General features: G+C 49.3%; 1 protein-coding gene and 1 pseudogene across 7 annotated transcripts in view; one reads left to right on the top strand and one right to left on the bottom strand.

Annotated features, from left to right (window-relative positions):
* Positions 1-624: 624 nt before the first annotated feature.
* Positions 625-19,147, bottom strand: part of Ptpn3 (protein tyrosine phosphatase non-receptor type 3) — a 108,230-nt gene continuing 89,707 nt past the window's right edge. For all 7 annotated transcript variants that reach the window (XM_076845699.2, XM_076845700.2, XM_076845701.2 and 4 more), the window contains 7 exons: positions 18,552-18,642; positions 18,220-18,281; positions 16,139-16,285; positions 7,126-7,254; positions 6,013-6,158; positions 5,388-5,523; positions 625-4,069 (listed from right to left, as the gene is read on the bottom strand). In XM_076845699.2, the coding sequence (XP_076701814.1) occupies positions 4,001-4,069; positions 5,388-5,523; positions 6,013-6,158; positions 7,126-7,254; positions 16,139-16,285; positions 18,220-18,281; positions 18,552-18,642 (780 nt within the window). In that variant the 3' untranslated portion in view covers positions 625-4,000. The remainder of the gene's footprint in view (positions 4,070-5,387; positions 5,524-6,012; positions 6,159-7,125; positions 7,255-16,138; positions 16,286-18,219; positions 18,282-18,551; positions 18,643-19,147) is intronic.
* LOC143392069 (POU domain, class 5, transcription factor 1 pseudogene) lies at positions 13,008-14,120 on the top strand (annotated as a pseudogene).

Below are 19,147 nucleotides of genomic sequence, written 5' to 3'. Positions count from 1 at the left end.
GTTACTGCTGACGGGCTACGTGGGGGGAAGATAAGAGGTCAGCTCTACGCAGGGAAGGAGGACAAACACAGGGCGGAGCCACAGCTGTTCACTCTCCGTCCCTCGGTTTCTCAGAAACTCAAACCTTGATTTTAGTTAGGCCCGTGGTTTCCTGGAGTGAGAACCATTCCCCCGGTGAGTAAGTTCTGATCAATGGGATGTACAGCAGGTGACGGCGGCCGGGTGGCCACCTTGGGCCTCCAGCAGCACTCTGGAAGGAACCTGGGACCGTGCTGATCATGGAGCCACCCTGGCAGCCCTGTGCAATGTAGGGTACCCTTGGACTTGGTGTAAGCTACTGCTGTCACCAGAGAGGAACCTAATTCCGATCTAGAATTTGTCACCCAAGGTGAGGGCAGAGACAGGCACTGTGTGTGGGAGGTCATTTTCCTAAACAGGGAGGACAAGACAGGCTGAGAGCACCCTCTGCCCAAAGAGTGACCATAGGGGGCAACAAACAAACAAGTTCTGCAGGTCAATCATGCAGGTCAATCACGGAAGCATTTGCAGAAATCAGACAAAGAATAAAGATGTCAACAGACAGTCACGTTGCTGCATAGCTCGAACGCTTTTATATTGATCAAACAGCTTTCAGTAGAGTCGTCGCTGACAGTACAGGTCGGTATGAAAAACATCCCCAACTTACAGAAAAAAATATTGCTGATCAATTAAGATGCTTTTCAAAACAACATGGCTTAACATGATCCTTTGGTTGCTCTGAACAGAACGGGAGCCACCAAGATGGCAGGAGAGCCGGGCATCTGGCCCCCCGGGTTTGGTTCCCCAGGCTGAGGCCACAGATGCTTTGCCAGTTAAGCTGAGGCTGCTCTCGGCCTGGGATGACAGGCGAGAACCAGGGGGCGGCAGCCCCCATCTCTACATCCGACAGTGCCAGGGTCTGAGGGACAACCTCCTGGGGACAAGTCACAGAAGTGGGACACACGTGTCTCTGGTAGCGACACATTTTGGTTAAAGAACAATTTCACTCCTCTGGAAGGTCAGACTCTCAGGACGGCAAATCTTGACCCACCTAGTCCAGCCCACTGTCCCCTTCCAACTCAAAGGAAACCGAGGGCCACTGTGCTCTGCCTGTGTCCAGGTCTGGACGGAGCCGGCGTCTCCCGATCCTCCCCCATGGCTGCTGCCTCTTCGCGATGAAGAGACCCGTTGCTTTCCCCAGATGATCATTTCTGAGGAAGACCAAAAAGGCCCAACCAGCAACACACGAGCAATGGCATCTGCGCTGACCTAGAAGCGCATTTCAGTACGAATCACCTCGGCAGGAAGCTAGGGGCTGGCGTCCCACCTGCGACCAAAGTGATGCGGTCTTTCCCTCTGGAGAGTCAAACCACCAAGTGCAGTTTCTAGAGTGACACGGAAGAAGTCAGTAAATCAGGCGCATCAGCGGGTCTACTCAGGCCTTCCGGAAAGCTCCAGAACCTAGGAAACAAAGGTCTTCTCCATTCTCATCTAGTCCAATTCCCCAGGCCAAATGTTTACCCTGATTCCCATGCTGCTCTTAGGAGGAAAATGAGGCCTCTTAAGAATGACTGCCGACGGGCGGAAGGGGGGAGGCTGGGAGCTCGAGCTGTGGATCTCACTTGGCCGTCTCTGCAGGCTGCACTAGCATGTGCTGCTTCTTTAGATCATTTTCTTCAAAGGAGTTCATGAATTTTGTTCCTGGCAACGTGCTGGTCTGAGCTGCGGCGCCTGCACGGCGGCCGAGAAAGGCTGGCTGCAACCTCCGGCTCGATTTCTAGAAATGTAGGGACCCAGGGTGGCAGCGCTTCTGCACTCATATTCGATGCCTGGTTTAAAAAAACAATGGAACACAAATCTCGGAAAGTATGTAGGCTTCTCCAGGATGTCTGCGCACAGGGCCATGTTCCGTTTTATCCGGCGGCAACGGTGTGCTAAATATCCTGATGGCATTTAAGTGTACCCTGCATGCCCTCCTTCTTTTTCCGTGTTTTGCTCAGAGAATTTTTCAGTGTCCAGATTGAATAGGTTGTTCCTTTGTAGTCTTGCTTTGTCCTTTCGGAAGAACTTTTTTTTTTCCCCCCTTATAGAAAGCCACTGGGTTCCACTTGCTGGATATGTTTTGGGCTCATCACAGAGAAGGACACTTTTCCAAGTCACTCTTCCATCTCCGTGTCCGTTTACATTCCAACCAATGAAAATCCGCACTGATGGCAGGAGCTCATTCAAGGCTCACATTCAATCTGGAGTCCTGGGTACTGTCTCTCTAATTTCACAGATGAGAAAACAGGGGAGCTAGAAGCACAGCTCCTCAGTGCCTAGACTGAGAGCGGGTTAGAGGGGGCTGAGTGGCAACAGAGCCAGGCTCCCGCCCTCAGATCCACTTGCCGGGAGCTTCTTGTTCCACCGCACAGGGTCAGGGTGCTGGCGCCACCTCCTCCCACCCATGCCAGATAGCAGTAAAATATGCATGGGGAAGAGACAGGAAGGATGCAAGATAAAAGAATCTTTAGAAACCTGGTTCCCTAGGGATAGGTCCCTATCCATCATGCAACCAGGTGAACAATTCCATTGGTCCAGGGTTTCCCGATATCAAAACGGCCTCATCTCTGTGGGCTACAATAGGAAAACATCCTTTTTCTATAAACACCGTTAAGAAACTGGCTTAGCTTCCTCTTTTGGATACACAACTGCTATTTAAAAATACCACATTAAAATGTTTATGTAATTTATTTTCCTTAAATAGTAACTTGCTACAGTCCTGTCACAAATTAAAAAAAAAAAATTGAACACAGTATTCACAGAGGCAGAATTCTTTAGGACAATCAAAATCATGGGGTACTTAGAATAAATTAACATCAAATTGGGTTTATATTCAGATAGTCTGATCCTCTCATCTGAAGTGAAACGGAGACCGCTGCAACTGAGGGTGAATGCACACGTTTGTTCTTCGGTACAGAGACTCATTCTTTATATAAACTCAACGGTAATTTGAATCGAGTCAGGAATCCTGGGCAACCTCTACGGGGCGCACGCACAGGCACACATGCCAACAGGCGCTCCTGGCAAGCAGGGTTTCCCGTGGTCACTTACTAGCAGGTCTTTTCTTAGAAGGGCCAAAGAATATTTTGATGCTATGATCCTGTCCCCCACGGGGGGACATGTCTCTTCAAGTGTAATAGCTTGGAGTAGCAGCAGTCCATGTACGAGATTCAGTAGTCAGGGGTCCTGGTCCTGGTGTCCGTGAATCCAGGATGAGGCAAGCAGAGGTGACACACACCTGTTTCTAACGCTAAAACGCGGGATCACGCCGAGCGTGGAGTTCTCAGTCTCGGTTGGAAATTCGCCTGCGCGTAGGTTACTAATCTGGTTCAGGCACTGGATATGAACCTGAAGGGGGACAATGGAGGGGCAGGGGAGGGGTGCTTTGCAGATCGCAGATTGCAAGGGGCATGGAGCTGAGACAAAGGCAGGGCGCTGCTTGTCCTTCAGCCTGAATGGCCACCACCGGGTGTGTGGGACGTTCACCAGGGCTTCCTTGGCACCGGGGTGGGACTGGGCATTGCTCTAGCCCTGCCCGGACGCACAGGAAGCTCAGCCCCCGGAATCCTACCCAGATCAACACACAGAACACCACGCAGCCTCGAAGAACCATGCTGTCCAGCTTCTGGGGAGGTCAGGAGCACGGCCGCCAGCCCTCTTGTACGCACAAGGGTGGCCAACAGTGGGGTGGTGATGACTGGGGAGGAAGGTCCAAACTGGGATCCCTTTTGATTTCTCTCTGGGCCTAAAGGAAGCCACAGTTGCGTGCATATCTACACCAGTTGCTGTGTACAGGACCCCTTTCCTATAAAATTTAAAGTGCCTGAGTTCAAATGTGCTCATTCCTTCCCCACAGCTGGCGGCTCCTCTCCCCGCCTCTGGAGGAAGGTGTGTCCTGCTCTCCTGGGGAAGATGCCCTCGGGAACGAGGGAGGAGCGCGTCACAGTCGTCCGACTAAGCCTTCTTCATGCACGCGAAGAACCGCTTCACACACGAACTTGTACTGGCTCTGGAAAAGGAGAGAAGGGACGCCGTCAGGTCAGGAGCAGCTGTGCAGGCTGACTCTCTGTGCTGTTCTTCACAGCTCCCTCCGCGCCGATTCGGCAAAAGAGACCCACCAGGGAGGTGTGCCACCTGATGAGGACAGCTGCCCGAGGGGGAAGGGCAGAGGGTCCTCTGTGTGACCGAGGAGGCAGTGGTAGTCTGGGAAAGACTAGGGTCCCTGCAGGGTGGCCACTCTGCAGAAGTGCAAACCCTCGATGAGGAGGGCCGTTCTGAGAAGTGTATTCGGGGCCCCAGAGTCCTGTCCTAGAATCCCTGGGTGTGCGGAGGAGGGAGGTGCTCAGGTGAGCCAGGATCTGGTTGTGGGGCTCCCCGCATGGGGCAAAGAGTCTGGATTAGGAAAGCTACTGAGGATGTTCTGCAGGATATGGTTATTCCAGGTGCCCCTCGGCGTTCATGGGAGATGGGCTTCAGGAACCCCTGGCGTAGTTGCGTGAAATCTGCACACATCTTCCCATGTACTTTGAATCATCTCTAGATTCTTATAATGCTTCATGTAAAGCTACGTGAACAGCTGCTCTACTGGACTGCTGAGGAGATAACGACAAGGGAAAAAGTCTGCGCGTGTCTGGCTGCAGGAGCAACTTTTCCTAATATTTCTGATCTGCAATCAGCTGAGTCCTTGGAAGCAGAGCCCATGGAAACCAAGGGCCGACTGCACTAGCAAAGACCTCAGGCGCATTTTAAAGAAGCCGAGAAGGAAGAAAACCAGAGCACTGAGATGGAGCATCTCCAAGTAGGAAAGTCCCAAGAGGAAGGACTCTTTCTTCTCGACAGGCAATGAGGTCTTCTCCATCACAAAACAGGACAGAGAGTGGCCTTAAATACATGTCCACTTCTTTTCTCTTAGTCACATTTCCTGGGTACAAACTAATAAACCACAAGGGCTCACAATCTGTGAGGGGACTCTCATAGCTGTCCAAGCTCCTGCCTTTGCCGACCCCCTCCTTCTCACTGCCTGGGGTTGTGCCTGAGGGGCCCTCCTCTAGGACTTTCCAAAGTCTGCTTTGGACACTCTGTTGATGACAGGGCACTGGAGAAACCAGCCAGAGGCCATGGGTATGGAGGGCGGTACACCTGGGAGGACAGATGGCTGTGGGCTTTGGGACTGTGAACGCCCCCGCTCCCCAAGCTGTGGGTAAGGACTCAGTTCCCTTGACCCTCCGTCTCATGACCCATCAGACCCTTCACCCAGGCCTGGCCCAGGGCAGCTGCTCAGGAAGTGCCGGCCACCATTAGGCTTTTTATTGCTGGTCTGTACTCACGGATGTCTGCACCATCATGGCGCGCTGCTCTCGCATTTTCCGGACAATATCCAGGGGGTAAACAGGCAAGTTTCTCTCAATTAAGCACATGGCTGTTTCCATAGTGACCAACACGCCAGTCCGACCTATTCCAGCACTGGGGAGGGAGAGGAGCAGAGACTCAAGATCTGCCCGAGGAACATTTCTGCACAGCCCAGCTACACCCTGGTGCAGTGCCTGCGTTTACTCAGAAGGAGCCTGTTCGCTTGGCCACCAGGAACGCACAGACACACTTAGGCGGGCTTCATGGCAGGGGCAAAGGCTATCTGAGGCTGGGCTCAGATACTGGGGAGAAGCCCACTGCTGAGTGCAAAGTCCAATTCCTCTGCTATTTCCATCTGCTATGAAGGGCGAAGGGAGACACACTCAGGACAGACAGAGACGAGGGTAGGACTCTCCTCTTGGGCTCTGGGCTACACGTACATGCTCATGATCTTTTTTCCTGAAAATTCCAAATACTTTGAAATGGTGAAGAAAGAGAGCTTGGTGAGAACGCACAACGTGGTGGGCTTAGGGCGGTTTGGTGCCTGCCAATCTTCTCCAGGCCTTTCCCCAGGGGTGTAATAAGGCAAAACAATGGCAGTACCTGCAGTGAACTAAGATGGGCTCCCCGTCCACTCGCAGGGACCTCACGTAGGTCACGAACTCCAGGAAGTCCGAGGAGTCATCGGGCACACCGTGGTCGGGCCATGCGACATACTGGAGATGTGTCACCGTGTGCTCTTCCCCAGTCTGTGGAACATGCAGTGGCCTCGGTTAATCAGTCCTGGTGGTGGGCTCCGTCCCCAACACCGTCCAGGGGGCCCTGGGCCCGGTGTTCCGACTCCTACTGTGCACAGCTCTGCTGTGGCCCCTGCCACATCCCACATCCACCCACTCTCCCAAGACACCCATCCTCTTCTCAGCTGAGCCCCCTCCTGGAGGGTGGCCTTCCAACTCTTTAGCCTACAGTGATTTCTTCCATTAGCTCCAACTGTGCTTGCAATAGGCCCACACAGCTGGAGACACACACACACACACACACACACACACACACACACACACGCTTTATAGCGCTGGGGATCAAACCCAGGGCTCTGAGCATGCTAAACCCACCACTCTACCACTGAATTACACCCTCAGCCCCTTTATATGTATTTCTTTTACGGTGGCACAATGCATACAAAGTTTAGCATTTAACCATTTTTAAATGTAAGGTCCAGGGGCAACAAGTACACTCATTCACAATGTTGTGATACCATCACCACTATTTCCAGAACTTTCTTTATCACTCAAACATAAACTCTATACCCATTACACTATAACTCCCGACTGTTCTCTTTCCTTACACTCCTGGCAACTATCATTTCCTTTCTATAAATCTGACTGTTCTAGGTAGGTCACATAAATGGAATTCTCAGTTTCTGTCCTTCTGTGACTGGTTTGTTTCACTTAGCATAACATCCTTAAGGTTCACCTGAGTTGTAGCATGTGTCGAAATCCCCCTCCTTTTAAAGGCTGAGTACTATTCCACTGTGCAGATAGACCCTTTTTGTGTACTCATTCGTTACTTGATGGTCACAGGGCTGCGTCCCCTGCTCAGCTGTTGTAAAAGGTGCCACAGTGCGCCCTGGTGATAGCTCCATCAGGGGAAAACAGGGCAGACCTGAAGGTGTGGCCCCAGCAGGGCCCCTCCACCTGCCTGCAGACCGCTGCTCACCTCCGTGTTTGTGACCAGCATTTCTCGGGACACGTAGGCGAGGGTGCAGTCCTCTGACTGACACTGGATATGAAAGATGCCGTGGTCCATGACATCAGGGGGGTCGGGCCAGTACTGGTGACATTTGGTCTGTAAGAAGCCGAGTGCAGGTTAGCTTCCTCTGTGGGGTGTGTGCGGGAACAGCCCACGGGAGACAGGCTGGCTGGGCAGGCGCCCCAGGGAGAGCTGGTGGGAGAAGAGGAGTCAGGCGAGGCCCGTCTGCTGTGTGTGTGCTGGGACAGGGACACAGAGGAAGCGCCTTCCTCCTTTAGCAAGTGGGTGGGGGTCGGCAGGCCAGAGGCCAGTCAGCCCTGGGACGGAGCCTGTAGGAAGAGGACAAGAGACTTCTTCTCTCCAAGGCTCATTTGTTGAAGATGATCAGACACGGACCTGGGCTTATGAGCAACCTCCACCCAACCGCCCACCCCTCTCAGGCCTACCAGGTCTCGCAGGCCCCTTCCCAGCTCCAAGAGCCCCTGTAACCTCAGCCCTCCACCCCTGACCTTGCCTGTTAGAGGGGAGCCCCAGGCACAGTGGTCAGAGCACAGAGAGAGCTCCCATGGTTTCACAAACCCCTCTCATTTTCCCATTTTCCACTTGAGGGCTGGAGACAGCATCAGCCTGAGGACCTGGAGGGCGGTGACAGCTGGAGAGGGTGTGCAGGGAGCTCAAGGTGGGGTTGTCCCACGGCAGTCCCTCTTACTGCTGCTATGGGGTCTGCATCAACTGAGTAAGGGGGGCTCAGAGAGGCCCTAGAAATCCAGATTAAGGAATCTCCAAGCTGAAATGAAGACCCCTTTTCACGTGGGGAGTGTCTCCTGGTCCTCAAATGCTTCCGAGATAATTCTCTGTGGCACTGAGACTCCAGAGCAGACTCGGATCCCGACTCAGGGCAGTGACTTGCCAAGGTCACAGAGTGCCGTGACCCTGTTCAGCACACATGCCCAGGACACTACAGTGTCTCTCAATACACCTGTGGCTTCCCCACAGACTGACCAACCCCATCACCCTCACCGTGGTCCTCTCCCCGCCACAAACCCCGCAGCGTCTTCCATTCGCCATTGCTGCCGCTGCCTCTGGCTTCTAAGTCAGATGCTGGGCTAAGCTGCCCCTCCCATCCCGGTTCCTGTCAGTCAAATTCTCACTCATTAAAAAAAAAAAAAACAAAATTTGCCCCCAAGCCTAGAGTTGCATCGACTTAAGTAAAAACTACATTGTTTAGAGCAGAAAGGTGGTATAATAATCCTGACACAAGCAATTTGTCAGGAAACAGCTTTCCTAACCTTATTTTCAAATATCGCTGTGAATATCTGAAATTAAAACATGCTGCTGTAAAGTTGCAGTTGAGAATTTACTGGGAAACACTACATGTGGGTGTCTTGGTTAGGAACCGCTTTCCAACTTTCCTTAGACACGAAGGGCTGCTTGTGGGTAGAGAAGGGAGCCAAGTCGCCCGCAAGGGCTCTGCATCTGCCTGTGTCCTCACCTGCACGGGAGGTGAGACCCTGTGTTATAGTTCCCAAGGGTCCTGCCCGCAGGAAAAGTGGGGGCAGATGCTCTTTAAAATAATATAACTTGTTCAAGGCAGAGCTACAAACACCTGTATTCTCAGAGGGTCTTTACAGTGCACCTGGTCAGGACTGGGTCTCTCTTTACCTCTGATCAAATTTAGATTTTGAGGTCTGTTGGATGTGTAAGCACTGGGGTGTAGTCAAGACGTTTGTGGAGATCCTGGGTTTCAGTCCTGGTTAATACGTTATACTAAGCAACTGTGTCGTCCTGAGAAGGTTACTTACCCTCTTTGAGCCTCACTTTCTGTGTGACTACTGCTGGAGGGAATGCAGGGGACGAGGATGCCCCAGTTCCTATGAGGATGACCTGATATAAGCTCATTCATTCTCTCAGCCTCAGTTTGCAAAACAGAGGCATTCACAGTTCTTTCTTTGGGGTTGTATGGGAGGGTGCTTTGCATGGACGTTATTTTATCTTGGCCCAGGGACAGCCGGAGGAAGGTACTATGAAGGCCTCTGTTTGCGTGAGTAAACTGAGGCTCAGAGAGTTAATCAGTCGGCGTCAGGTCATCCACACAGGCACTGGGGTGTGGGAGTTTCACTCCAGGGCTATGAACTCGCTGTGGGGTGGATATCCCATGAAATGACAAGGAAACACACCTCTGCAGAGCTGTGGGATTAAACAGATAACCCACACAAAGGGCTTGGAGGGACAATGGTCAGTGCAGCTGGTCAGCGGGCAATGGGGCTGCTGCCAGGATTCAGAGGCTCTTTCCTCTGGATTCACAGGCTGAGCAGGGATCGCTTCTTTCTTCTAGCCCCGAGTGAGGCTTTGAGAAGAGGGTTCAGGAAGGGAAAACTGACCACTGAAATGGTTTTAGAAAAGAAGTGCCTGTCTGGACCAGAGGGGACATGCTGAAGACTGTGTTCCTGGAGCGGGTGGAGTGTTATCTTAGGAAGATGGACATGGGTTTGAGGGGAGAGGCAACTTTTATGATGGACCCAACTTTTATGATGAAGTTTGCTTTCTTGCTTAGTCAGTTAACACACATCCCTGCAGACGTTGTGACGAATTAGATGTGCTTGTCATCATCCTCAAGGTGCTATCAAATCTGGCCATTAGAAGGTGTGAAGGAGAAAAGGCAGAGAAAGAGGTGGGTCATGTGGGAGGTGATGTGGATGTCCTGGATAGGGGACAGGAGCTCAGTGCTGAAGGCTGAGGGTGTTCCCCAGTTGGTGGGGCAGGCAGGGATCATCAGGGCAGAGGGCATGGGCTGCACAAGGTAAAGAGGCGCCTGGTGCTGCAAGGGAACAGAAGACACCTGGATACGACCACCCAGGAGAGGCAAGCTGGTCTGGGGTGGGCGCTGGGGAGGCGGTGCTCTGAGCATCTGAGGGGCACCACAGGAAAACACAGGACCAGTGTGAACCAAGGCAAGGTCTGGCTGAAAGCTTGTCCCTGCCTGAGCTAGACTGCGGAAGTCTTGGGGCCAGCAGGAAGTCCCTGCTATTCCTGGGAGGGAGATGCGAAGGCTGTGACAGCAGGCAGGGGCCCTGGGGACACAGGACGGATAGACTGGGGGTCATAAAGGTGGTCAGTGGTGGCGGCCCATGGTGAGTAAGCATGGGAAGGGATGCACTAGACTCCTGCTTGGGTGACCAGTGCCAAGTGTCCGGGCTGGGGGCTGGGGGGATGGGCCATGCATGTGCCTGCGCGTGTGCATTTGTAGGGTGGTGAATCTGGCACCATCTGTGAGGACACTCAGGTAGGCGTGTCTTGTCAGTGAGCAGAGGGGCTTGTGGATCAGGGGGTGGCAGGAGTCAGTGCCCAGCGCCATTTGCTTCATTACCCAGTGGGCAGGACAAAACCTGACTGAGAGGTTCCCAGGCAGAATCCTCCTGCCCCTGTGCACATGTCACCAGGCACGGTGTGGTTAATGGGTAACGAGCGCGTGGGAGCCCATAGACCTCTATGCTGCTCTAAACCTCTTCCTGACACGTCACGGCATTCTCACGACAATCCCGGTCTCTACTGTTACTCAGATCAGCAGAACAACTTGCCTCTGGTGCAGGAAGATGAGGGCAATGGGATGAAGAGTCACCAATCATGCAGAACACCCACAACAGGCCCAGTGCAGCTCATTCTGAACCCACCAAACAACCCAAGAGACAGGCGTTGCCACTCCTTTCTAGTGACAAGGAAACCGAGGCTTTGAGTCCTGTGCACGTGTACCCATTAAATGATAGTTCCGGAAGCTAAATGCCTCCACTGACCCCAAAGCCTGTGCCTTAAATGACTGGCAAATGGGAAGAAAACTTATCCATATTATTCACACGTAGATGGAAAAATGGATCTCTCCCCCAAAGAAATGTCTTATGGAAGGAAAATGAGGGAAAGTGACTTCCAGATGAAAAGCAATACCTCAAGGGGGAAACCCGAGCCTCAAGGGGGAGAACAATGAAAACCACTCTGCACAGAACGGAAGAAAGGAGAAATGAAAGCGAGCCACAGGCGAGAGTCGGCCTGACCCCCAGGAGATGGAGGCCGTGGCTCTGCACCCCCCGATGCAGAGGCAGCACGGGGGGCATGGGGCTGCCAGCCAGCGCACACCTGCCCGAGTCCTACTCTACTGAATGCACCGCAGGGGAGAAAAGAAGTAGGAGCTGATGGAAATTTCACCTTCTGGAAAAGGAGGGGCAAAGCTGCTCACCTGGAAGGACCAACTCCTGATGCAGAAGAACTAGGGGGTGTGACGAGGAGTCAGGGACAGTAGGACATACGGCTCGGGTCACCCAAGGGTTTGTAACAGGAGAGGGGAAACACCCTGGAGTTTGGAAGAACAGGTTTCTAACTGATCACCAAGAGAGTAAGTTCCCAAGCCAGAGGTGCTGAGGGAACGCCAGGCCTCACGGGAGACCCGGGAAAGAGCCGGGAGCAGAATGGGTTCAGATGGCAGAAAGGGCTCAGAAACAAAGAAACGTGCAGGTCACAGAGACCTCAGATGAGCTCGGGTTCAGAGCGGCCACCCACAACAGAGAGCAGAGGAGGGCAGGAACAAGGAGCAGGAGGGGCAGGACCTGGCAGAGTGCACAGAGGAGGGTGGGGCTTCTCAGAGGGCACAAAGGGACTGGCAGAGAAGGGAAGGAAGGGGCTGCCATCCAGGGCAGATCACCTGTCACTGCCCGTTCCGCCTTTTCTCCAAGGAGAAGAATGGCTGTCCAGTTGGGAAGGGCACGGTGGACTTAAGGGGAAAGAGAAGCCTGACAGACAAGAGGCCGGGGACAGCACCAAGCTGCCCAAGTGGATTCCGATGCAGACTCTACAGAGCTGCATTATGAACTAAGAGACCTCATGAGACAGCAGAGGGGCACCAGGCCCTGAGAAAATCAGGACCAGCAGGCACCCAGCAGACAGGACAGGGGACCAAAGGCAGGCAGATGCAGCACAAAATGACAAGGCAAAAGACTTGATGTCCACTAGCTGTAAAATATCAGAATGGCCCAGATTAGAGCCTGACAAGCGCAGGACGCCTCCCACCTTACGAGACTGGGTCTGCTTCAGTCACAGCTACATGCGGAGACGTGCTTTCTCACACGGTATTTCTGATTCTGCCATAAAGATAGACTCAATCCTTGTTCAAAACCACTTTAACATCACCTAATACTTTAATTCTATTTTTATAATAACTGAGAGAGCGCCTCAGATTCAGAGCTGAGGAAGGCAAGATTATTTAGAATTGGTGGTCTTCATATTTTTACACATACCTTTTATTTATGGCAAGTGATATGGACCAACAGACTCCCCTTTAAGAATATCTTAAGAAATATTAAAGTAGAAGAAAGTCAATTCGTAGAAAATGATAAATAATATCACAATATGGTCCTCATAATAGTCATTAATGTGGCACCAAAATTACCACTACTGCCAGCTAAGATTTATATAGTATTTTCTGTGTGCCAAGAAAGCTACTCATATTTACAAGAAGCTACTCATATTAGCTTTCAATTCCTCCACAATCCCACAAGATTGTGGTTACTCCCATTTTACACAGTTATAAGCCACACAGGAGCTTATAACTCAAAAGCAGAGCGAGAATTTAAACTCAAAAAGTATGGTTTTAGGGCTTCCTTACCCACTACACAACAGAACCAGCAAGCTGTAGGCACTTTAGAAAAACAGAGGGGACGGTACTGTGAGCTGGCTGGAGTTACCCATATTCAAAAAGGGTCCAAGTAATTTCTTTTTAAGAACAAAAACAGGAGAGGTGTTGAGCTTTTCCTTGGTGAGCCCTTATTTTTTCAGAGCCCCGGCTTGAGGTGCCCTTCTAACCCATGGCTGGACACCTGGCTTCGGACTTTGCCTTCTCACCCTCTCCGGGCGGTGGGGGTGATGGGCCAGGAGGGCCAGAGCCGGGCTGGATTGACCCTCGGACCTGGCTAAGCTTCCCAGGCCCTCCCGGTGGTCCAGGAATCGGGCCAGGGGTTGGGCCAGGTTCGGAGGTGTGGGGGATTCCCTCATGCCCTCCGCCCTATGAGTTCTGTGGAAGGATGGCATACTGTGGACCTCAGGTTGGAATGGCCTGGAGACCTCTCAACCTGAGATCGAGGTGGGAGCTGGGATAGAAGGCAACTCTGAGGAGGCCTCCCCCGAGCCTTGCATTGCTCACCCTGCTGTTGTGAAAGTGGAGAAGGAGAAGGTGGATCAAAACCATGAGGAGTCCCAAGATACCCAAGCTTTGCAGAAAGAACTAGAGGAATTTGCCAAGCTGCTGAAGCAGAAGAGGATCAACCTGGGATATACTCAGGCTGATGGGCTCTCCCTGGGGGTTCTCTTTGGGAAGGTGTTCAGCCAAAGACCATCTGCCGCTTTGAGGCTTTGCAGCTCAGTTTCAAGAACATGTGCAAGCTGCGGCCCCTGCTGCAGAAGTGGGTGGAGAAAACAGACAACAATGAGAACCTTCAGGAGATATGCAGAGACCCTCCTGCAAGCCCAGAAGAGAAAGCGAACAAGTATGGAGAACCGATTGAGAGGCAACCTGGAGAACATGTTCTTGCAGTGCCCAAAACCCACACTGCAGCAGATCAGCCACACTGTTGAACAGCTAGGGCTTGAGAAGGACGTGGTCCGTGTGTGGTTCTGTAACCAGTGCCAGAAGGGCAAATGATCAAGCATTGATTATTCCCAACAAGAGGATTTTGAGGCTGCAACTTCTCTTTTCTCAGGGGGACCTGAAACTTTTCCTCTGGCCCCAGGGCCCCTCAGGTTACGGAAGCCCTCACTTCACCACACTCTACTACCAGGTTCCTTTTCCTGAGGGGGAAGCCTTTCCCTCTGTCTCTGTCATCACTCTGGGCTCTCCCATGTACCTGCCTTTCTCAGGTACTTTCCCTTTCCAGAGGAGGAGAGAGAGAACCTGGAGTCTGGACCAGGGCTTTTGGGATTAAGTTTTTCATTCACTAAGGAAGGAATTGGAAGCTCAAAGGGTGGGGTGAGGAGTTGGGGAACTGGTTGGAGGGAAGGTGAAGTTCAATCATGCTCTTGATTTTAATCCCCACATCACTCATACTTTGTTCTTAAATAGAAGCCTGGGACACAGTAGATAGATAAAAACAACAACAACAAAAAGAACAAAAACACAACCAGTGTGACTCGACGTCACGTACACCCAGAAGAATAAGTTATACCCCATTTATGTATGATGTGTCAACGTGCATTCTACTTCCATGTATAACTAACTAGAATAAATCTTAAAAAATTACAACTGAAACAAAAATAGACAAAAATGAGATTTCCAGACAAAAAGACGAGGTGACGCCACAGAGCTGGCACATACATCAGTCAAGCCTCAGACAGTCTCTCATGGTTACTGGGTAGAGGAGAAGCAAAAATGGGAGGGAACAAGAGCAGGGCTGTCAGGATTAACAACTGCTCCCCAAAGTGCGTTCTCAATGCCTCTGAAGAACAGTATTCTAGAGGAAGTTTCTACTGTTTCTTGACTGTACGGTTTTTCATCATTGACTTAGGGATGAGAGATTCTTACTAACTCTGTGATCAACAAGAGCTAAGAATAATAACTAATGCAAAGAAATAAGGATGCCCCCAAAAACCAGATCTGAGGGCTAAATACCTGACATTTGCTGGACACTTGAAACCTGCAGTTCTCTAAGCTAATAATATTGCATTGTCTTAGTTGTCACTAACCCTCCAAGGTGGGCATGATTATTATCTCCATCGTACATTTAGCAGAAGCCGAGGGTCTGAGAGGTTAAGTAACTTGCTCAAAAGGAACCTTGTTTTCATCCCAGTCTGGCTCTAGTGTGCTGGATAAAGGTTCCAAGAGCTAAGGGCCTAAGCGCTAAAGAGGAAAAAGAGGCTCAATGGCAATCGCAAGATAAAGTCCACATAATCTCTGCTGACCGTGGTTTAATGGAGGCCCAGGGTTATTTTCAGATATTGAAAAAGGTGATACAGAAAAGAAGAGGAACTTATTTTGTGTCTTCCATGTAGCAGAACCAAATGGGATGAAGGTTAAAAGAGATATCTTCATTGTGAGGGGGAATTTTTGAAAAGCAGAGCTGAACATCAACAGGATGGGTCCTGGAAGTGTGCTAGTCGAGGTAGGGAGCAGTTTATCTAGGACCACATACGTAAAAGCCCTCTGCAATCCATGGGGCTCTGTGGAATTAGTAGAAATTCTTATTTTGTTTCAGGCGAGAAAGTAGACTTATCTCCTCAAGAATAGTAGTCTTATCAATTCCTAGGTATTCTCAATTTCAATGTGGATTATTTTGGCTTTCTGAACTACACAGGGGAGGGAATCAATGGGAGGAAGTGGCACAGAGATCACTCAAAGCAGGGGGTTCAAAAGTAATTTCTAGTGCTGGGGTTGTGGCTCAGCAGTAGAGCGCTTGCCTAGCATGTGCGAGGTCCTGGGTTTGATCCTCAGCACCACATAAAAATAAAAAAGATATTATAAAAAAAGTAATTTCTATTTGATTTTGGAATGTGTTTCTGAATATTTCATAAAGAAGACATCCAGATGTATCTACAAGTTAAGGAAGCATGATAGGAGTATCACTTATATACTAACTTCTGTTATAGGATCATGGAACTATTTCTATGGAAAATGGTACAATAATATAATTTCTCTATTTACAGCCACCGTTTACCTGGTACATATTGCCCTTTCAAAATGAGCACTTGTCCCAGCCAACATAGGGGCTCTGAGAATATAGGGTAAGGCAAGAGGAACTGTCTTCTGGTTTAGTATACTGAATCCATGCTGGGAATGGGCAGGAATGGGCCTGAGCTTCCCATCCTTGGGGGTGCCATTCGGTGGAACCAGAGAGATCTATGGGGCATGAAGGGGCTAGACCAGGAGGCCACTTCCAGCCCAAGATTTATGCTCCATACAACATGATGTGACACTGCACACATCTGAATTGGAAATTGATCTACTTACCCGCCCTCGCTCTGTGAGAGTTGTCAACATGACAATTAGAGATAACTTCTGATCCCAGACGACTTGCCAAAAATGTGCACAGGTATGTGGCAGGGGTCCCTGAGTGGCAATGTACTTGTTCACAAGGTTAGCAGCAGGAATTTCCATCTAGCAAGAGATTAGTAAGGGATTACAATCTGTTACTTCCACAAGGTGGACAGGGTTCTGCATTTTAAACTCTTCTACTTGCTGATATCACATCAAACCATTATATCAATCCACAGTGAATAAGAAAAATCAAAGAAGGTTATTGTTAAAAATCCTTGAAAAAGATTTGATGATAACGCCACCATTAATATCTTTAAGATTAAAGTGGATGACACTCTGTTGGCAAAACCCAGAAATGTCCCTTCAACATGGAGTTTCAGTGACTTTCATTGCTTTCTATTAAATATGACTACTATCCATTATCTTCATTTTAAGCAGGACACATCAATCCTCACCAAGTTTTCCCATGAAGGAATTTCTATCAGAATTATTTCATTTAATTGTTTTTCAAATAGCTTTAATTAGGCTACCCTTTATGTGCCATGAAATTAGGAGCAGGAAACATTTATTTTTATTCAAAGCAGACAAGAGTTGGTGGCATCAGTAATACAGGTTAATACCGCCAACTCTTGTCACACTTCGCTTTCTGCACGACTTCCAACGATAATATCATTAAGTTGATCCATCTTTTCTTTTTTTTTTTTTAGTTGCAGATGGACACAACACCTTTATTTTATTTACTTATTTTTATGTGGTGCTGAGGATCGAACCCAGGGCCTCACACGTGCTAGGTGAACGCTCTACCACTGAGCCCCAGCCCCAGCCCAAGTTGGTCCATCTTGACCAACATTTTCCCATGCTGCTCCTCTTTCATTTTGCCCTCTGCGCCGAGCCTTCTCTATGCAATAACACTCAGAGCCCTCTGCGCTTCGGACTGGCGATTTCATTCATTCCCTTAGGTTGGGAAGGTAAATGAAGGATCCCAATTCATGACTGGGTTAGTGCTTGGGCTCATGGCTTCCTTGACCCTTGATAAAACAAAGAGACTGGATTCTGTGGGGTGGCCACCCATTTCTGATTCTCAGCTCTTAAGACATCAAGAATGTTGAAGTGAGGGCTTATGAATCCCATAGATGCTTTGGAATAAATAGAATCAATGATCAAACCAAATTTTATTAGGACAGTTCTTTTTTTTTTTTTTTAATATTTATGTTTTAGTTGTAGGTGGACACAATATCTTTATTTCATTTTTTTTTTTTTTTTTTTTAATGTGGTGCTGAGGATCGAACCCAGTCCCTCACGTGTACTAGGCAAGCATTCTACCTCTGAGCCACAACCCCAGCTCCAGGACAGTTCTTGATCACTTCTATAACCTGAGACTTAGTCTGAAAAGTCATGTTTGTTTAGGTCAGGGTTTGGCAGATGATGGCTTGAGGGTCAAATCCGCTGGCCACAAGCTAAGAGTAGTTTTCAACATTTTAAAATGGTAGTATCTTAAATGCAAAGACCAAATTCTGACTCTGTATAGAAAAAGTGTGCTGACAATGGATTTAGATGGAGAAACTGAAGTTCAGAGAGACCAACTAAATTGCCCAAAATGCACTTTCAGAGTAAAAATGAATGCTTTCCCCAAAACATGTGTACCTTTTCCTTTTCCTCTTTTGGGTCTTAGGTACAGAAGAGGTATTGTTTTTCTTATATTTAGGCAGGATGACACTAATAATGTGGGGAAAACCACATAAACATACCACCAGCAAAACCAAATACCTAAGTAAGCAGCAAATACAGAGGTGTGTGGACAATGGAATTAGAAACACTGAAGGCCTCCTGCCCTTATCTCAGTTTTGCGGCTTTTCAAATTATTCAGTCTCTCTGAACCTTAGTTTTCTCCTCTGTAAAACAGAGACCCCTCTGCCTTCCCTCACATGGCTGCTGAGCTGAAATGAGGCCGTGAACAGGAGAGCACTGTCAACTGCCAAGCACCCCGCAGGCCACCCCCATCCTTGTTAGAGTGATGAACGCGCTGTATCTTACCACCCGGTTTCCTAACTTACATTCACATAACTTGCATTAATATAATCTTCATTTCCCTGCAATAATACCCGGGTGGTGTCATCTGTGGGAGAGAAAAATTTACCGATTATTCTGAGTGTTATTTTTATCATCCCAAGTAAACAAGAGTTCAGTTCCCAGCCCCATCTGCAGCTCTTGCCTCATTAGCATAAACACTATTCCCCAACTGTTCAGAGTCTGAAATGGCTGCAATAAAGACGGTGGTGTTTACAGACACACTGAAAATCGCTCCAGAATACCAGACAATCTGTTTTAAAAAGGGAAACATTATCTCAGTGTAGGGGGGAAGGAGGCATTCATGCCGGATACTCACAAGGCAGCACATCTTTATATCGGTTTTTGTCCAAATTTTGAGGCAGCTTTGCAAATGTGATGGCCAAACCTGGCTTCTTTCGGTAGAGTTGCTAAATGACAGAGAGAGGCCAAAAAAGAAAAAAGAAAAAAAAAAAAAAATCACTGTGAAAAAACAGCTAAGGAAAGAAGGATGTGAAAATATACTTTAACCATACATGGCTCCAAAATCTTAACATTTTAAAGTGATTATATGTGGTTAACATATTAAGGGGAAAAAAATCTTCCCAAAAAGAAATTCTACAGTTTTAGGAGAAACTGACTAAATCCTTTACTAATGTTTTACATTTGAGGATATTTGGGGTGGGGGGGAGTCATAGGTGGGGATCTGAGTCACAGATAATGGGTCCTGATAACTTTTTTTTTTTTCCCTTGGCAATTTGACACATGCTAAAAGCAAATAGTGGTGGTGGTGGGATGTGTGTGTGGGGGGGAATTTTGACTCAAAATTAATAAAAATCACCTGAATTAGTTTTGAGCCCCATTTCCCTCCAACTCAATGGTGTGAACCACATCTTTTGCTTAAGAGCCAGAGCGTGTCATTCGTCATTTTAGAAG

This window comes from Callospermophilus lateralis, chromosome 2 (assembly GCF_048772815.1).
Source record: "Callospermophilus lateralis isolate mCalLat2 chromosome 2, mCalLat2.hap1, whole genome shotgun sequence".
Classification (NCBI taxonomy): domain Eukaryota; kingdom Metazoa; phylum Chordata; class Mammalia; order Rodentia; family Sciuridae; genus Callospermophilus; species Callospermophilus lateralis.
This window is presented reverse-complemented; position numbering and strand designations above follow the sequence as displayed.